This window comes from Carassius auratus, chromosome 14 (assembly GCF_003368295.1).
Source record: "Carassius auratus strain Wakin chromosome 14, ASM336829v1, whole genome shotgun sequence".
Taxonomy (NCBI): domain Eukaryota; kingdom Metazoa; phylum Chordata; class Actinopteri; order Cypriniformes; family Cyprinidae; genus Carassius; species Carassius auratus.
The window spans coordinates 32,164,301-32,182,527 of record NC_039256.1 but is presented as its reverse complement, the minus strand read 5'-3'; the positions used below and the strand labels follow the sequence as shown (position 1 = coordinate 32,182,527).

Below are 18,227 nucleotides of genomic sequence, written 5' to 3'. Positions count from 1 at the left end.
TTAAAATCCAATTTTTGAAGGCAGATTAGCACCTCCTGGTGAGAGCAAAAAAATAAATAAATCCTGTAACTTCATACTTCAATATAATATTATATTAATGATAACACCACAAGACACAAAACACTGAAGGACCATGAAAATGTAATGATGTTTTAGGAAACTTAATAGTCAAGAGAAAATTACAAAATACTTGTATATCATAAAAAAGCCTATTTCTGAACGATTCACTGTATTTTAATAGGATTTCATGACAAACAAAATTGTAATTACTTACTAAATGTTTTTAGTATAATTACATCTTAATTATACATTAGGATAAGCACTATTTTAAATCCCCAAAGGTAATGTGTTTAATAATAAGAATTTATTGAATTGTTTATTGAACAGAACTGTAGCGTATGTTTAAGACGTGAGCGCGAGGACATCATCTCACAGCGAGAACATCTCATCATGACTCTGCATGAAGCGTTTAGTTTGATCTATTTCTAAACTCTTCGAAAAATGTTCTTAAGGAAATATTTAGGAAGTTTTTAAGGTTTTTACGAACTGCAATTATAAACATTTGTACCACCTTTTTAGAATTTTTCTTAAGAAATTTCATCTTTCTTAAGAAGACTTTCATGAATCTGCACAAGACGCTCCTGTCTAACTTCTCTCTAAGTTTGTGAGTTGAGTAGAGTTCATGGTGTTTCATTGTTTAATGATGAAGGCCTGTGTGTGTGTGTGTGTGTGTGTGTGTGTGTGTGTTGTGTGTGTGTGTGTGTGTGTGTGTGTGTGTGTGTGTGTGTGTGTGCGTGTTGTTAGCGTGTAAATTCTCCTCTGGTAACCAGAGCTCTATAATCTGTATTGTAATCCAGGATAAAAAGAAAAGAGTATAAGAAAGAGAAAGACTTTCAGCTGTTTGAGAACGAGGAGCTGTGATACGATTATAGCACTGTAATCTGACCACACACACACACACACACACACACCCCTCAGTAACAGCTGCTGTGTGTGAGTCTGTGTACTAGACAGTACTAGCTATGGTTAAGGTTAGTAGTTAGTCACCTGTGAATGTCACTGTGTTTCAGAAGGAGAGAGAAGACTGAGTGATGAGTGATGGATGATCTGAGCAGAGTCTTCCTCATCCACAGCCTCATCAGGACCAGAACCTGCAGGATAACACACAACAACATCATCATCATCAACAACAACATCAACAGCAATATAAATAAAAACAATTTTTACATTTTTAGTTTCAGTTGAAGTTTATTATCTATTCAATTTGACATTTGTGACAAAGGACAAACAGACGTGACCCTGGAGCACAAAAACACATATTTTTGAAACATCATCATCATCTGAATAAATGATCTCTCCATGATGTGTGGTTTGTTCGGAGAAGACAATATTGTCTGAGATACAACTATTATAAATCTGGAATCTGAGGGAGCCAAAAAAATCTAAATTATTGAGAAAATCATCTTTAAAGTTGTTCAAATCAAGTTCTTAGCAATGAATATTACTAATCAAACATGAAGTTTTTGATATATTACAGAAGGAGATTTAATAAATATCTTCATGAACATGATCTTATCTTAATATCCTAATGATTTTTTGTCATAAAAGAGAAATGTATAAATTGTGACTCATACAGTGTATTGTTGTCTATTTCTCCAAAAAATACGTCTGTGACACTGATGACTGCTTCTGTGCTGCAGAGACAGACTTATGTGCACTTTTAATCATAAACATAATATATAAAGTACATGAATGTGCATATTTTATTTATTTTAAAAGATCACTGTGATGTATACATTTGTATTGTCCTGGCGTCAGATGGAAGTATCTCTGTTAGATGTAAGTAACCAATTGTATGAATTTATCATAATCATGAAACAAAGCAAATCCAGTCGTCTGGTAGATGCTCATTTGCAGTGTTATTAAAGTTCAGTCTGTGCATCAGAAACTCCTGTGATGAGGAAAGATGAAGACTGTAATCCTACACTCACTGTGCTGGACAATCAAAAGAGTCTTTTACAGCTGACCTGCACTTGACCGATCTGAGGATGAAGGGCAGACAAAAACACTCTGTGTGTTGAGTGAAGAAGGATTCTTGCTGATAATTCACACATTAAACACATTACAGTTCACTTTAGACACAAGGAAATGTTGCAGTTGTTCCACACAAACAAGCACAGAATGATCATCTGTCAGTCATGCCACAGTTATTCATACAATACAGACTCTTTCAAAGAAGCTTAAAAAATAACTGTTAATGCTGCCAAATCACTTCGTTATGATTAGGAATATATTCAGTTTCAGCTGTAAAGCAGCTCTACAGAAGACAATGAAGTCATTATTCAGATCAGTTTCACTTTATTTTCATCTAATAGAGTCAGTGCTGTCAAATGGAAAATATTATTGAATATTAAGAATCTTGTTGTGCTTTTATTGTGAACAGTTGAGAGAATGATCATTTGATGAGTAAATTAAGGTCTGTGGAAGAGTTTTCCACATTTTCCACCAGCCATAATGCAAACGATAACTCTGAAGCGCCTCTGTTTTATTATTATTCATAAAAAACTACCTCAAGTAGTTTTAGTGTGTGTTTAGGTGCGTGGCGAATCAGAAAAGCATTGGTGTAGAGACAGACCGTTCATTGTATTTGCTGGATTGAATGGAGGGTTGTGAAGTGTAGAACAGTGCAAATATATAAAGAAATAATTCAATTCCTAACATAAATAGATCAGTGACAAATTGCTGCTGTTCACTCCTAAAAAATAAAGCTTCTTCATCTGCAGTTCAGGAAAGGACCTTTAACATCAATGCAGTCTTTTCACTGAACAAAATATGTTATAATGGAGAAGACTAGGAAAAAATATCGTTCTTAAAAGGGTTCTTTGGGGAAACGAAAATGGTTCTTCGATGGTACTGATGTGAAAAAATGAAAAAAAAGGTAAGCTTTATTTTAAGAGTGTGTTAATTATAAGCTTTTTTCTTCCCTTTTTCCAAACAGAAGGAAGGATTTCAGTGGTGCGTGTAAATGATGAATACTCACAATTCAGCCTAATAAATGATTTATCACTGTCCAAACCCTGAAAACAACTTAACATTTTGCATTAAAGTTGTCACAAAATGGAAATCCACCAACTTTTTAAAAAATGATCTTTTTGTGGACATTTCATCAGTGCATAAGAAAGCTCACAGCTTTTAATATAAACATCATACCTGGATCTTCTGTCTGGTGACGTGCAGGATTTCTCCAATCATTTAGCTCTGAGACTCCGCCCCTCATCTGAGATCCATTCCCACATCTCAATATCCAATCAACATCCGATACACAGATCCAGGCTCCGCCCTATTTATTGTTTCTGATACTCCATTACGCTCAGATATATTTCATCTCCACTTTAACAGATGTAAAGTCTATTCAACAAAGACAGACCCAGAAGAACTAGTTAATTATAGACCGATCTCGAATCTCCGAAGACGAAGGCAGGGTGGAGCCTACCCCAAAAGAAAGATGAAAAATGTAATATGCACCAGATGAAGTATTTCTTAGAAGATCCTGGAACATGAACAAAAGAGATACATTGCAATAATTAGCCAGACATAAGAATACAGCATCAGATTATAGCTAAAGTATTAGCTTATATGGCAAGGAAGATGGACCACTGATCCTCAGAGAGAGTAGCAACCATAGAATAGATAGTGAGCCCCATTCACACTGCACGTCGGACCCGGTATATTGCCGGAACATTGCCGGGTCGCCTTCTGTGTGAAAACATCCATGTCCCGGGATTGATTCCGGCATTGAACCCGGGTCGGGGACCTAGTAACATTGCGGGGTTCGACCTGGGACGAGCGCTGTGTGAACAAAAGCCAGAGCTAATGCCGTGTCGAAGTGATGACGAGCGTTATCTTGCGACTCTTTTACCGGCTGTTTTGAAGATCAACGTTCGCGAAGAAAACACATGTGCAAACTGTAATGAAGCAGAGATCAGCACATATCCCGGGTCATCACTGGCAGTGTGAAAGGGCAAAATCTAGCGACCCGGGAACAATTGCAGAACTAACAAATATTGCTACAAGTGTGACTGCATCATATTATAATCGCTGTTAATAATGTTCATCGTCTGGCTGACTACGTCTTGTATTTATTTTTCTGAAAATTCCTGTCATACGTGCACAAACTGACAGTCACCACTTATAAGCTACTATTAAATATTGTAGAAACTTAATTTTCTGTAAAGTTGCTTTGTAATGTTTTGTTACGTAAAAAGCACTATACAAATAAAGAATTGAATTGAATTTCCAGCAGAAGCAGTGATTGTTGACTGTGAGCAGCTGAGCGTCACCTGTGGCGGGGTCAGGAGGTCAGGAGGTCAGGAGGTCAGGAGGTCAGGTGTGGATACTGTACTCTCTAACACAGCTCAGATCTGCTGTCCTTCCAGCTGGAGACTACTGCACCTCTTCTCTTCTTTCAGTCTACACTGCAAAACTATCCGTAAAAATAGGCCACAATCAGTCTTGGGTGTAATTAGTTACTGTAATTGAATGAGAGTTACTTCTTATGTAACTGATCTTACTGTGTATAGATTGTAAAACATTTATATACAAGACAATAGTGGATTTAACATCAAAATGTAAAGTCTAAGTCTTAAAATCTTTTATGTACCCTTTTCACATTTAATACTTTGGTGTAGTGTATTCAGTTTAGTGTCTAATTTAGTACCAACGAGTTGGTAATTAGAATGAATATTACTGGGATATTGGCTGTTCATTATTACATTAAAAGCACATATTAATGTCTTATTTTATATCCTTAATCCTACCCAACTCTTAAACTTAACAACTACTTTACTGAGTATTAATCAGCAGTAATTAAGAGTATATTGAGGTAAAAATCATAGTTAATAATTAGTTAGTAGTGGGAATGGGACTCTAATCTAAAGAGTGTCCAGAATAACTGATGAAGGAATTAACCGTTTCATGTCTGTCCTTGTGTGATTAACTCCTCCAGGTTGATATAGGATTTAGAAAGAAATAAGTAATTATATAATTTTTGTACAGTAATCTAATTACTCTGTTGAAGATGTAATTAGTATCTTGTAATTAATTACTTTTTTAGAGTAACTAACCTAACACTGGGCACAATATATTGTGTAATTTGAAGGAATTAATCTGATAATAATTAATTTCTTACAGGTGTTTTATCAATATTTTGAATTTTACTCATTTACTCATTGTGTTTATGAGTTAACAGAAATGTCTGTGAAATTATTGGATGATGTTGTGTGTAATGAAGCTCTCAGACCATTGATGGACTCCAGATCAATCTGAGAGAAACAAGACAGAATCTACAGAAGCTGAATCGAGGCTTGGATGTTTCTATCTCTGACTCTGGAAAACACTCCTAAATCAGAGCAGAAGTCTGATCGATGAACTGATGTCTGAAGTGAGGCCTTCAATATCCAAATATGATTCAACTGAATCAGCTCTCTAGATCCACAGTGATTCACTTACCTCTTATCTCCAGCAACAGACCCGGGATTGTGAGTGTGTGTGTGTGTGTGTGTGTGTGTGCGTCCACGGATTCAGCAGAGTATCATGTTCTGAGCCCAGCTTCACGCTTCATAATGCGGCTCATTCAGCGCGTCTGAACCTCAAACTCCAGCAGTGTGTGCCAGATATTCTGAGAAAAAGCTGAGCGCATTTGATTCTCACCCAAACACACAATAAAACCAGACTTCCATTTCCTCCGGCCGCGGGAAACCTGCTTTCTGCTCTTGTTTCCCAGAGGCCTCTGGGGCAGCGATGAGGAGAACAATAGTGTTCTGTGAGGAGCTTTATCAGAGACGTATACCTTACACACACACACACACACACAGCTCTGGTTCTGACGGGGTTTCAAGAGCCGATGGCTCAACATTTCCCACTATCATTGATGATGAATGAAAGGCAAGACGTGCATGAAACGGTAACGTTACGTGTTAAAAACACTCAGACTCAGCATTTTGCCTGAGCACATGAGAATGAATCTGTTTAAAGAGCAATCTGTTATCATCTGCATGTCGTTCCAAACCTGTATGATAACTTAAAAGATGTTCTGAAGAAAACTGGGAACCAAACAACTTCCTTTTTGTTCTACAGAAGAAAGAAACAATTACAAATGATTAAAATTTTTAACAAACTGTTCCTGTTCACTCGCACGGTTCTTCTGAGGAACACACAAGGACATGTCGTGTACAGTATACAGGTGCTGGTCATATAATTAGTATATCATCAAAAAGTTGATTTATTTCACTAATTCCATTCAAAAAGTGAAACTTGTATATTATATTCTTTCATTACACACAGACTGATATATTTCAAATGTTTATTTCATTTAGTTTTGATGATTATAACTGACAACTAAGGAAAATCCTAAATTCAGTATCTCAGGAAATTAGAATATTACTTAAGACCAATACAAAGAAAGGATTTTTAGAGATCTTGGCCAACTGAAAAGTATGAACATGTAAAGTATGAGCATGTACAGCACTCAGTACTTAGTTGTGTCTCTTCTGTCTGAATGACTGCAGCAATGCGGCGTGGCATGGAGTGGATCAGTCTGTGGCACTGCTCAGGTGTTATGAGAGACCAGGTTACTCTGATAGTGGCCTTCAGCTCTTCTGCATTCTTGGGTCTGGCATATCACATCTTCCTCTTCACAATACCCCACAGATTCTCTCTGGGGTTAAGGTCAGGAGAGTTTGCTGGTCAATTAAGAACAGGGATCCCATGGTCCTTAAACCAGGTACTGGTAGCTTTGGCTCTGTGTGCAGGTGCAGAGTCCTGCTGGAAAATGAAATCTGCATCTCCATAAAGTTGGTCAGCAGCAGGAAGCATGTGATCTAAAACTTCCTGGTATACGGCTGTGTTGACCTTTGACCTCAGAAAACAGAGTGGACCAACACCAGCAGATGACATGGCAGCCCAAACCATCACTGACTGTGGAAACTTTACACTGGACCTCAAGCAGCGTGGATTGTGTTCCTCTCCTCTACTTTACTTTCATCAGAGAACATAACTGTGGACCACTCATCAGCAGTCCAGTCCTATGTGAAGCTGTGAAGTGTGAAGTGTCTGTTGTTCAAGAGTGTCTTGACACAAGGAATGTGAAGCTGAAACCCATGTCTTGCATACGTCTGTGTGTAGAGGTTCTTGAAGCACTGGCTCCAGCTGCAGTCCACTCTTTGTGAATCTCCCCCACATTTTTGAATGGGTTTTGTTTCACAATCCTCTCCAGGGTGCAGTTATCCCTATTGCTTGTACACTTTTTTTCTACCACATCTTTTCCTTCCCTTCTCCTCTCTATTAATGTGCTTGGACACAGAGCTCTGTGAACAGCCAGCCTCTTTTGCAATGACCTTTTGTGTCTTTCCCTCCTTGTGCAAGGTGTCAATGGTCGTCTTTTGGACAACTGTCAAGTCTTCCCCATGATTGTGTGTCCTACAGAACTAGACTGAGAGACCATTTAAAGGCTTTGCAGGTGTTTAGAGTTAATTAGCTGATTTGAGTGTGGCACCAGGTGTCTTCAAGATTGAACCTTTTCACAATATTCTAATTTTCAGAGATACTGAAGTTGGGACTTTACTTAGTTGTCAGTTATAATTATCATCAAAATTAAAATAAATAAACATTTGAAATATATCAGTCTGTGTGTAATGAATGAATACAAGTCCACGACCAGCACCTGTATATAGTGACCTGAGGATCATGTTCTTAATGATATTTCAGCAATCATGAAGAACGTCTGCTATCAGCTCATTAGAATGCCAAGCAATTCCATTCAGGAAACATTCTTAAATAAACATTGTTCCTAACTGCTATTTTCATCTTAAAGGTGCAGTACACAGAACAGTGTGTGTGTGTGTGTGTGTGTGTGTGTGTGTGTGTGTGGGGCATCATACTTAGCCACACCTTCCTTTTTAAGGATTTCTGAGAAATACGGAGTCAAAAAAATGCCGCATATATACACAAAAAAATAAAGTTTTGCCAAAGAAAATTACGGTTTGCAAACGAAAATTACAGTATTGAGTAAAATAAATTATTATTTTTTTCTACTGGCCTAAAAAAATTAAGTTTTGCAAACAAAAAGAAAGAATTGCAAAACATAGTCACCTTTCAAGTCAAGTCGTCATTACATCTGAGGCGTTTAAAGACTCCATTTGTCCATGTATTATTTCTAAAGAAACACGACAATGTATAAAAGGCTCCTTGTATCTTACGTTATGTTCCCGTAGAAGTAGTTTTTGTAATAAATAGGCTAACGATTGTGTCATAACCAGCGACTCAGTCGCACAGTAGAGAAATTACTGTATGGACAGGAGGAGAAGCTCGAAGACAATCTTTTACGGTCTATGAGGCTATCGGGGGGACGTGGAGGCATTAAGTCAAGGGAGATAATTAATCAGAATACTTACCAAAATCTGCTCCTGTTCACGCTCGCCCTCTCTGCAAGATTCGGTGGGTGATTCAGATTTCTCTTGGCACAGCAATTAGAAGACGTACAGGTTGCTCACGTGACATCTACATCATCAATCTCAGTTTGAGTCTGCAGTACACTCAACCCCAGGAAGTGCTTCTAACTTACTTCACTTGTCTCCGTTGAATCCAATGGGGTCGCTGTGTCCATTTCTATGATTACTACAAGCGGAACAGAACTATAGAATATTGTGCATGCGTGACTGAACGAATAATCCCCCGAGACGACACATCACTAGAGTGGATCGTTTCTTCTTATTCAATAGCTTTAAAACATGCATGTTTTTATTTGATTTACTTTATTAACACATCTATATGTGTATTAGCAGTGTTTGCTCAATTTAAAGAAGTTGTTACCATGAACATATGCAGTTTATTTCTCTCGATGTGCACACTTTTATAGCATTAGTTGTAATGTAAAATAATGCAATTCACTTCATGAACTATAACTTACATCACTAAAGAGGTCTACGACTCGAGTTTCATATCAATCTTGACTTTGTTTTTCTTTTACATAACTACTGGCATAAATTAATTTAATCACCTTCTTTGTGAGATAAAAAGAAAAATGAATCTCGATTCTTTTTGGTTTAGTTTTGTCGTGGCCACGAGTTTAATGAATAAACAAACCAGCGTGACCAGAGCAACCTGAGATTATCAGAGATTGATCAAATATTTTTATCCATCCCACAGTCCGTTGATCGTGTCTTTTTATGTAATATATGTTCATATAAGGTTATTATTATTTTTATAATTATATATAATATATCCAAGTGGATGCTGCACACTGCTGGTGGTTGAGGAGAGACCCGCATGATTATACAGTGAATCGGGTGTACAACAATACATTATAAAGAACTATATAAATGCATGTTCATTTATTCATATAGGCTTGCCATATATAATAACTGACATTAATATTATAATAATTAGGGCTATATTTTTATATTTATTGTTATGCTTATTTCCTCTTTCAGTTCGTGTATTGCTTACCTAATTAGGTTGGCTTGAGAATCTAAACAAACTGAAGCCCCCTTGACTCCATCCATGTATCTATCTATGTATCTATCTATCATCTGACTTTTTAACTTTCAGTTTTATCTGCTTAAAACTTTCAGGCTAGGCTTTCTCAAGCATTAAAGTGTGTCTTCTAGGGAGTCATGTTGTACACGCCCCCGTCCCTTGACTCCGCCCCCACATCAAAACAGTGCCACAAAGAGAGACGAGCAGAAAAGTGAAGCGCAAAGCGAAAACGGCATTGCAAGCTCAAACTAGACTGACACACAAAATAAAAGCAGTGTTGCAAATAAATTAATAGATATGACCATGGAAAATATGTATTGCAAAATCATTGCTTTTGCGATCTTTCATTTATGTTTTGCAGTTCTTTATTTTTGTTTGCAAAACTTCATTTTTTTTCTCTCAAAACTTTATTTTATTTTTTGCGTATATATGTGGCATTATTTTGACTCCATAGAGAAAGACTGTTGAAAGTGGAATGTACTAAGAACCAAGACAACTTGTAGCCAATCACCAGGAAGGGGCGTGTCCCCTCATGATGGGGGAGGAGCCTGTGCTGCATTAGGTGTTTGTGGTTTTGGGGGCAGAGCTATCAAGAAAGGGGTTTGTTTGTTTTGGTGATTTCACATATCAACAGCATTTCTCAGAAATACTGCACATATAAGTTTTAAATTAAGAATAAAGTCAAGAATATCTTGCACTGTAAAAATGTTTCCATTCATCCAATGAAAAAAATTTAAGGTAATGGTTCACACCTACATTTTATAATTTGAACCAATGAAAAAAAATGTGCTGTTCTGTGTATCCACTTTTACACACACACAAAAAAAACAAATACGTCTAAGTTGAGCACTTAATAAAAAATATTTATATTTATCAATGTTTTGAATTAAAAAAAGTTATTGAAGAATAAACAAATAATGGTAAATTGAATTGAGAGACAAATTATTAATCGGATGAGGTCCTGCTCAAAAACCTTTCTCAGTGTGGATCCCCAAGTGCATTATGGGTGTTGAAGTTTTTCCTCCCTTTTTCCACCAAAGCTGCTGCGTTTCTGCTTCATAGTAGCGATGCACAGATAGCTTTCCTTTCAGAATGAGATGGATATGATACTTTTATTTTACACTTCGTGTTAGCGAGTACCAATACTTGTATTTTCATTGTATATGGAATTATTTTTCATGGCTCAAGTGGTAGAGCATTGTCTGTTAGCCTGAAATAACTGTAAGTCATTTTGGATAAAAAGCAGCTGCTAAATGCATACATTTATAAATACTGGGAACAAAAACCAAAAGAACATATGTATAATGTTAGTTGGCTTAGTTCATTAAGCAAATAGATATACCCTTCAGTTATTTTCACATGTAATTATGCATATTAAAATGTATTCTACAAGCTTTGGTTACTTTCACTGTTCATTTTCTTGCTCTGCTGCTCTGTTTCCGGTCATAACTCAATCATAAGTAGCTCTTTATCACATCTTTGTCTGTTGTTATGATCGGAAACCTGTATTTAACTTCAGAACGATCTGAAAGTTTAAAGTTTAAAGTGGTGCTAAAGTCTGATTTTGTGGCGGCTGTGCTTTCAAACCAAATGATTATAATATTAATTGAGTTCATGAAGGATTGTGAAAGTCATCAGTAATCAGAGTCGAGTTCCACTGAAAGATTAACCCGGCCTGCTTTACGTGTTTCAAAATGATTAACAGTTTCGCTAGAACTTAAGAAAAGGAATTAAAATGTAATCAATTACTTTAATAAAGTAATTGAATTAGTTACACTACTTATTATATTTTAAAAGGGTAACTTGTAATCTGTAACCTATTACATTTCCGATGTAGCCTTCCCAACACTAAATATGATGCGTAAAGGCTTGTAAAGTTCATGCAGAAGCGGCGATTAACATGAGCTAGGCTGCGCTCAAAGCGATTCGATTACAGCTAAGCGCGGGATCAGGGCCGCACACGGGCATTATCTGTGTGTGTGTGTGTGTGTGTGTGTGTAACAGGCAGCTCTTTCTCCAGCTGGAAACTGGACTGCAGTGAGTCGTGACCCGAGGGTCTGTGCAGCGCTCGCACCTGTATAGAGCCTCTGTGCGGCGGCCAACTGACCCCTGCCCCAGGAGAGAAGGAATGTCCCACACAAGAGTCGGATTCAGCCCTCACACCCCCACCTTTAACAGCTAATCCCTCCGCGGAGCTAGCGGCGGAACACACAGCGCGCACCGGTTCATGCACTTACACACCCTTCTGTGGTGTTTAGAAGCCCCCCCGATAGCACACGGACATCAGAGGATGAATAAGAAAACAAACGGGTAGCGAGAGACGACGGTGTAGGATGAGAGTAATGTGAGAAGTGAGAACCCTAGCTGCAGAGGTCTGGAAATACTGGAGCTTATCCAGTGTTGTGTTTGGTGGACCGTAGAAAGGAGAATTACAGCGGTCGAGTCGAGAAGTGATGAAGGCATGACCCAGTGTCTCAGCGTCATGGGTATTACAGAGGCAGAAGAAGGCAGATTTAGATAAGAAATATTAGATAGAAAGGAGAGAGGAGTCAAAGATTATACTCAGGTCTTTAACAGTGCTAGGGACGGTCGAGCCAAGATCTCCGCAATGTTAACCTCGTCAGGACAGAAAGGAGCAATATTTCTGGGGCAGATCTATTTTATCAGTGTCGAGTTTGAGAAAGTTACTGGTCATCCCAGTATTTATATCATTAACACAAGCTGATATAGAGTTGGTGGGAAAGGAGAGCTGTGTTGAGGGCTGATGTGGAGCTGGGTGTCGTCTGTACAGCAGTGGAGGATGAACCATGATGACCAATAATGTTAAAGGAAGCATATAGATGATGAATAGTAGAGGTCCAAGAACAGAGCCCTGAGGAACACCGTGAGAGAAGTGAGGGACAGCGATGTAGTGCTGACGGTCAGACAGGGAAGAAGTCAACCAAGATAGAGCAGAGACGTGAGATGAGAATACTGCGAGAGACGGTGTCAAAAGATCACAGGAAAGACCTGACAGAATTAAAATGCTAATGAGCTCGAGTCAGTGGCCATCAGGAGGTCATTGACAATCTTCAGAAGTGCTGTGAAGAGTGTGAAAACCAGACTGGAAACATTCGCAGAGGTTATGAGATTACAGATACGACTGGAGTTGAGCGGAAACAGCATATTCAAGTAGCTTTGAGAGAAGCGGAGGATCTGAGATCGGTCTGTAATTGGCCATATCAGAAGGGTCAAGGCCTTTAAAGAAAGGAGAAGTGAAGCAGGCCACAGACTACACACAATCCTGTTCATCTGAAAGCAATGAAGAGCACATCTCTATATTAATCTTGTGTGTCCTCTTAAGATGAAAAGAACTGGTTACTATAGTTTAACCATGGTAATGGTAGTACTTTTCATCTTTGTTTTGTTTTATAACTGCACTGCCTTAATAATGTGATGTTTTGTACAGTTTAATAAAAAAATAAAAATAAATACATTTGAAAAAAAAAAAAGATTCTTGATACACTCCATAGTCCTGATTTCTTTTATTGATAATCTTCTCAGACTCACACACCAGACTCAGACAGACAGCTAGAGATGAAGACGATGATGAAGATGTGCATCATTTCACCAGTCTGACTCGGTCTTTGAGGAGCTTGAACTTGGGATTGTTGTTGATCTTTCTGTTGAACAGAGACAGAAGCTCTTCTTCAGATCTGTAGTTTGAGTCTCCAGTGAAAGAGTAATACGCCGCTAGAACCTGCAGAAACACAGAATCAGCAGACGTCTGGAAGAACAGCTCGCTCATCAGACACGAGACAGACGTCAGCTCAAGCGTCACATCTTCAAGTCCTGCTCACCTTCTTGCGGAGTTTCTTGACAGCGAGTCCTTCCTCCGGAGCGTCTCTCAGAACTGCCTTTATCGTCCCTTTCCAGTTAAACTTCCCTGAAAACCCATTCCAGAAGATCCGGATCAGTGATGCTTCAGTCATTAATCAGAGATGCTACTGAATCCATATTTATATTTATATGACACACGGTGCTATTAATCTCAACACACTCAGAATAAAATCATCTGCACTCTAATCCATATTTCATGTCCATGTTTGTTAATGAAATTAACCCTAATACACCGCTTCACTAAGAAGATCCGGTTAAACAGAAAGACCCCTTTAAGGACAAATGACTGGAAAAGTTAAAAGAATTTAAAAACGTGAAGTGTTTGTCATGTTCTGACCATAAAGAATAGTTTAAAACCACCATTAACCGTCTGGTTTTTACATCTTTCACATTGGATCAAAAATGTGCCTTTAAACTTGAAAGAAATAAAAATGTGACATGTATCCTGATATGTTTTCTCCATATCTCCCAGCTCTTCTCTGACTGATATCAGACATTATTGTTATGAAATACCTGTAGAGTTTGATTCAGACTCCTGGTTCTCTGGCTCCTCCCCCTCAGGATTCAGACTCTCTGGCTCCTCCCCCTCAGGATTCAGACTCTCTGATTGGTAAACACACAGGAAGTGAATAAGAGGTCACATGAGTACTAACCGTGAGTACGGCACTAACACAACGCTTACCGTCAACCGCCTCCTGTTTTCTTTTCTTCTGTTTTTTGTTGCTCTTTTCGTCTGCGTTCTGTCCATTCTCCTCTCGTTTCCTCTTTTTTCTCCTCTGTTTCTCATCTGTGTTTTCTCCGTTCTGCTCTGAATTCTCATCTGAAGTCTTTCTCTTGTTCTTCTTATCTTTCTGCTCCTCTCTCTTGTTTTTGTTCGCTGTCTTATGGACGGTTTGGTTGCTGTTCTGAAACATCATGAAACAAGCCATGCACTTTTATAAGCTTATCGTACACAGAAAAATAAATACAAATTGTGCAATAATAATGTTTTTTTTAATGTTTGAGTCTCTTCTGTTCATCAAGGCTGCATTTATCTGATCAAATATACAGTAAAACACTGAAATATTACAGTGTAAATCATCTGTTTTCTGTGTGGATCTGTGTTAAAGTGTAATTTATTTCTGTGATGCTCCGCTGTATTTTCAGCATCATTCCTCCAGTCTTCAGTGTCACATGATCTTCAGAAATCAGAATAATATGATGATTTACTGCTCAAGAAACATGAAGATTATTATCAGTGTTGAACACAGTTGTGCTGCTCAATATTTCTGTGGAAACTGATGCATGTTATTTTTCAGGATTCACAGATGAACAGAAAGTTCAAAAGTAAAACATTTATTTGAAATAGAAATCTTTTGCCACATTATAAATGTCTTCACTGACACTTCTTATGAATTAAGTGCATCGTTCATTTTATTTTATATTTTTTATTATTTGCCCCAAACTTTTGAAGGGCAGCACAGAAATAAATTACACTTTACAGATATTCACACAGAAAACAGTTGCTTTATATAATAATAATAATAATAATAATAATAATATTTCACAGTTTTTTCTGTACTTTTATGAAATGTGCAGCCTTGATTAGCAGAAGAGACTTCTTTCAGAAACATTTAAACACGCACACCATCAGTCTTCATTGTTGAAGTTGAAGATGTAAACCGGTGATGAAGAAGGTTAAACTCTTACACTGTCGACAGTCGTTGAGCAAATCTCCCAGACCTTCTCCAGTAAACACGGGGTGTTGATCTTCAGACAGTTCTTCATCCAGTTCTGCACGTGAACAAACCAGTGGTTAAAGATTCAGCACTCAATCATCAGACCGAACCAGACTCTGTCGCAGCGGTCTCAGACCCTCACCTCAAACTTGGCTTTCTTACGCGGCACATTACTGTGAGTGCTGACGACCTGCAGGACCTTCCAGACGCTGGGCTCAACGTCAGGCTGCTCCATGGCCTGCTGGATCCTCTGGAGAAGAACACACACACATGAGTGACCAGACTGACCCATCACAGCTTCACAGACGGTCAGCTCCGCTCACCTGAATCCACTGCTGCTGCTTCACATCACCCTTGTTCGCCTTCGCCTGGAAGTCTTTACCGCCGTACTTCTGGTCTTCACTGATGCACTTGTTGTGGTTCTTGTAATCATCGCCCCTGTGGACGAACAATAACATCACTATCACCACACACACTCATCATCATCACAACACACACTGAACACCATTTAAACTCCTACCAGAAGTCTTTGCTGCAGTCGATGCAGGACAGAACCTGACAGGCGCGGCACTTGAGCACGTGTTTCTCCACCTGAGCTTTCTTCAGAGACTCGCCGCAGGCATTACACGTGAAGACCACCATCCTGAAGACCAGCAGCTGACCCCGAGGGGAAAACACACGCCTTCAGTCTCACTGAGTGCTGTATGTACTGTTATATCACAGATAAAGAGTGATTAATGTGACGTTACCTGTGATCCTGCACCTTAAGCTGGTCTGAGATTCTCTGATGAAGCACAGCGGCCGATCTCTAATGATCTTCTTCACACGTGTGTTAATATATCACTCAAGTGACTCGGTTCGCCGGTCCGGTTCTCTTGATGCCCGTGAGCGAGTCTCCGGTATCAACTTAACGAAGTCCTTTTCTCTGACTTAACTTGTTGTTGTTTAAAGTAACACACGACTGAAACGCGCGCGAGTGTCTTGAACCACGCGTTGCCACTCTGTTTTCGCCCCGAACGGAAACAGGAAACAGGAAATAATACAAGTTCCGCAAAAAGAAGCCTGCGTCCCAGTATGCATACTATCGATCCTAAATTGTATGCAATATAAGGAATTTTCAATACTATTTAGGGCACATTAGACTGGATAGTTTATATATATATATATATATATATATATATATATATATATATATATATATATATATATATATATATATATATATATATATATACGCACGTTCATTTATTTTTTCAGTTTTAACTTTTTATTTATTTATTTTTGTGCTTTAACTTACGTCACGTAGTTGCCAATTCTCTCTTTCGTTTAGTTTAAATTTTGCATCTAACATTTAGAATTTATTTCTTTTCCGCTTTTTTAAATTTGACAAAATTTTATGGAATATGGAAAATAATAAAATAAATTCAAACATAACCTAATCTACCAATGATAAAGTGTATTTTACAAATTCTGAACGTAATGTGCGTAATGCGTAAAAAAAATAAAAAAATACTTTAATTGTGAAAGAGGAAATGACGTAATGCGCCCAGTGCCTGTTCATCAGAGTGAAAGGTAAGATGAGAGAATCTTTCTTCATTCTGCTTTATATACACACGCGGGTTGGTTTAATTCTACTATTATTGTAATTCTGCATATAAAAGACACACATGTTTTTACACGGAAGCAGTGAATGATATTTAGTAAGTCTGAAACTATGCAAGCCTCACTTTAAGCTGCTGGAGATGTGAAACATGATGAACTCACAGAGCGTGACCGCGCTGCGTGCGCGTGCGTCTGCGCAGATGGACAGCGTGAGCAGCCACAGCGTGTACGTGCTGCAGCAGCTGCAGGAGCAGCGCATCCAGGGCCTTCTGTGTGACTGTATGCTGGTGGTGAAGGGCGTCTGCTTCAAAGCACACAAGAACGTGCTCGCGGCCTTCAGCGCGTACTTCAGGTGAGGCCTGCGTGACGTCAGTGGCGTCAGCGGCGCGCACGCTCCCTCCCGCTCCCGCTCACCTGCACGCACCTGTGCTCCGCAGGTCTCTGTTCCAGAACTCTCCAGCGCAGAAGAGCGATGTTTTCCACCTGTCCATCCAGGACGTGGGCGGCATCGGGCAGGTGTTGGACTACATGTACACCTCACACCTGGAGCTCAACCAGGACAACGTGCACGCGCTTCTGGAGATCGGACAGAGCCTGCAGGTCACACACACACACACACACTTACACTTAATGCCAGATAATAAAGAACCAGCCCTGGACACCAGATCCCATCAGATAATATCAGTTTTGTCTGGTAACAGAACAACATGTTAGCAAAGTAGACTAATACCCCAAACCTGTTAACAGGAAGTCTTGCCTGGAACCCAAAATGCCCAAAACTCTATCAACAGTCTTCTGTTTGCCCAGAAGTGGACAGAGTAAGTCAGAGAAGAGCAGGAGACTAGTGTTGATGAACACAGATCCTACAAGTGCATGACTGATGAAAACAACATCCCATAAACCTGGAGTTTCCATCAGCATCCCTCTTATCTCTTATTCCTGGAGACAAACAGCGTTGAAACCACACAGTCATAAGATTAAACAATGATGGAAAAAATAGTATAAAAAGTACTTGTCAAAAAATGGTTTAAATTAAATAGGTTTGTAAATTATTATATAACTAAATGGAACAATAAAAATGATTAAATAATAAGCATTAATAAATGATTTAACAATAAGTTAATATATTAATATAAAGAGAGAAAGTAAAACTACACAAATATTTGGTTGGTTTCTTAAAGCGAAACACACACTCCGATCCAGGCGCTGGTACTGAACCACTAGCAGCGGAGGGTTTTTATTGCCTCCAGAAAACTGGATTGGCCAGTTCAAATAAGCGTGACTTGACCACGTGTGTTGGTGTTTCAGGTGTTGAACATCCTGAACATGTGCCAGGCGTTCCTGAAGCCCTGCGTGTCGACCGAGGCGGCTCTCTCTCTGCCCGCTGAGGCGGCTCACTATCAGGACTGTGTGATCGGAGGATCGTTACCGTCAGACACAGATCTGCACAAGCCTCTGCCTCACGGATACAAGCTCAGGAACTTCTACACCAGA

At 38.9% G+C, this 18,227-nt stretch overlaps 3 protein-coding genes and 1 long non-coding RNA gene across 10 annotated transcripts in view; 2 read left to right on the top strand and 2 right to left on the bottom strand.

Moving 5' to 3' along the window:
- LOC113114360 (uncharacterized) overlaps positions 1-18,227 on the top strand; it is a 575,280-nt gene that overhangs the window by 79,967 nt on the left and 477,086 nt on the right. The gene's annotated exons all lie outside the window — the stretch shown is intronic.
- On the bottom strand, positions 645-4,540 carry LOC113114437 (uncharacterized). 2 transcript variants are annotated; one of them, XR_003293721.1, is made up of 4 exons: positions 4,341-4,540; positions 3,211-3,550; positions 1,992-2,042; positions 645-1,151 (listed from the first exon to the last, which is right to left on the bottom strand). It is a non-coding gene; the product is annotated as an uncharacterized LOC113114437 (long non-coding RNA). The 2 variants fall into 2 exon arrangements; XR_003293722.1 differs by lacking the exon at positions 1,992-2,042.
- LOC113114391 (cell growth-regulating nucleolar protein-like) lies at positions 13,040-16,167 on the bottom strand. Of its 2 annotated transcripts, XM_026281321.1 has the most exons (9): positions 15,881-16,167; positions 15,652-15,788; positions 15,455-15,569; positions 15,274-15,381; positions 15,103-15,186; positions 14,096-14,318; positions 13,927-14,016; positions 13,374-13,459; positions 13,040-13,273 (listed from the first exon to the last, which is right to left on the bottom strand). In XM_026281321.1, the coding sequence occupies exons 2-9, from the start codon at positions 15,771-15,773 to the stop codon at positions 13,136-13,138; spliced, it is 966 nt and encodes a 321-aa protein (XP_026137106.1). In that variant the 5' UTR covers positions 15,774-15,788; positions 15,881-16,167; the 3' UTR covers positions 13,040-13,135. The 2 variants fall into 2 exon arrangements, with proteins under 2 accessions (XP_026137106.1, XP_026137107.1); XM_026281322.1 differs by lacking the exon at positions 15,881-16,167 and having other exon boundaries at positions 15,652-15,807.
- LOC113114375 (zinc finger and BTB domain-containing protein 49-like) overlaps positions 16,391-18,227 on the top strand; it is a 4,172-nt gene continuing 2,335 nt past the window's right edge. For 2 of the 4 annotated variants that reach the window (XM_026281298.1, XM_026281295.1), the window contains exons 1-3: positions 16,865-17,085; positions 17,171-17,333; positions 18,042-18,227. The exon at positions 18,042-18,227 is cut by the window's right edge and continues 574 nt beyond it. In XM_026281298.1, coding sequence (XP_026137083.1) covers positions 16,883-17,085; positions 17,171-17,333; positions 18,042-18,227 — 552 coding nt within the window. In that variant the 5' untranslated portion in view covers positions 16,865-16,882. Of the gene's footprint in view, positions 16,704-16,864; positions 17,086-17,170; positions 17,334-18,041 lie in introns of those variants that run through there. The other 2 variants (XM_026281296.1, XM_026281297.1) reach the window with 2 other exon arrangements.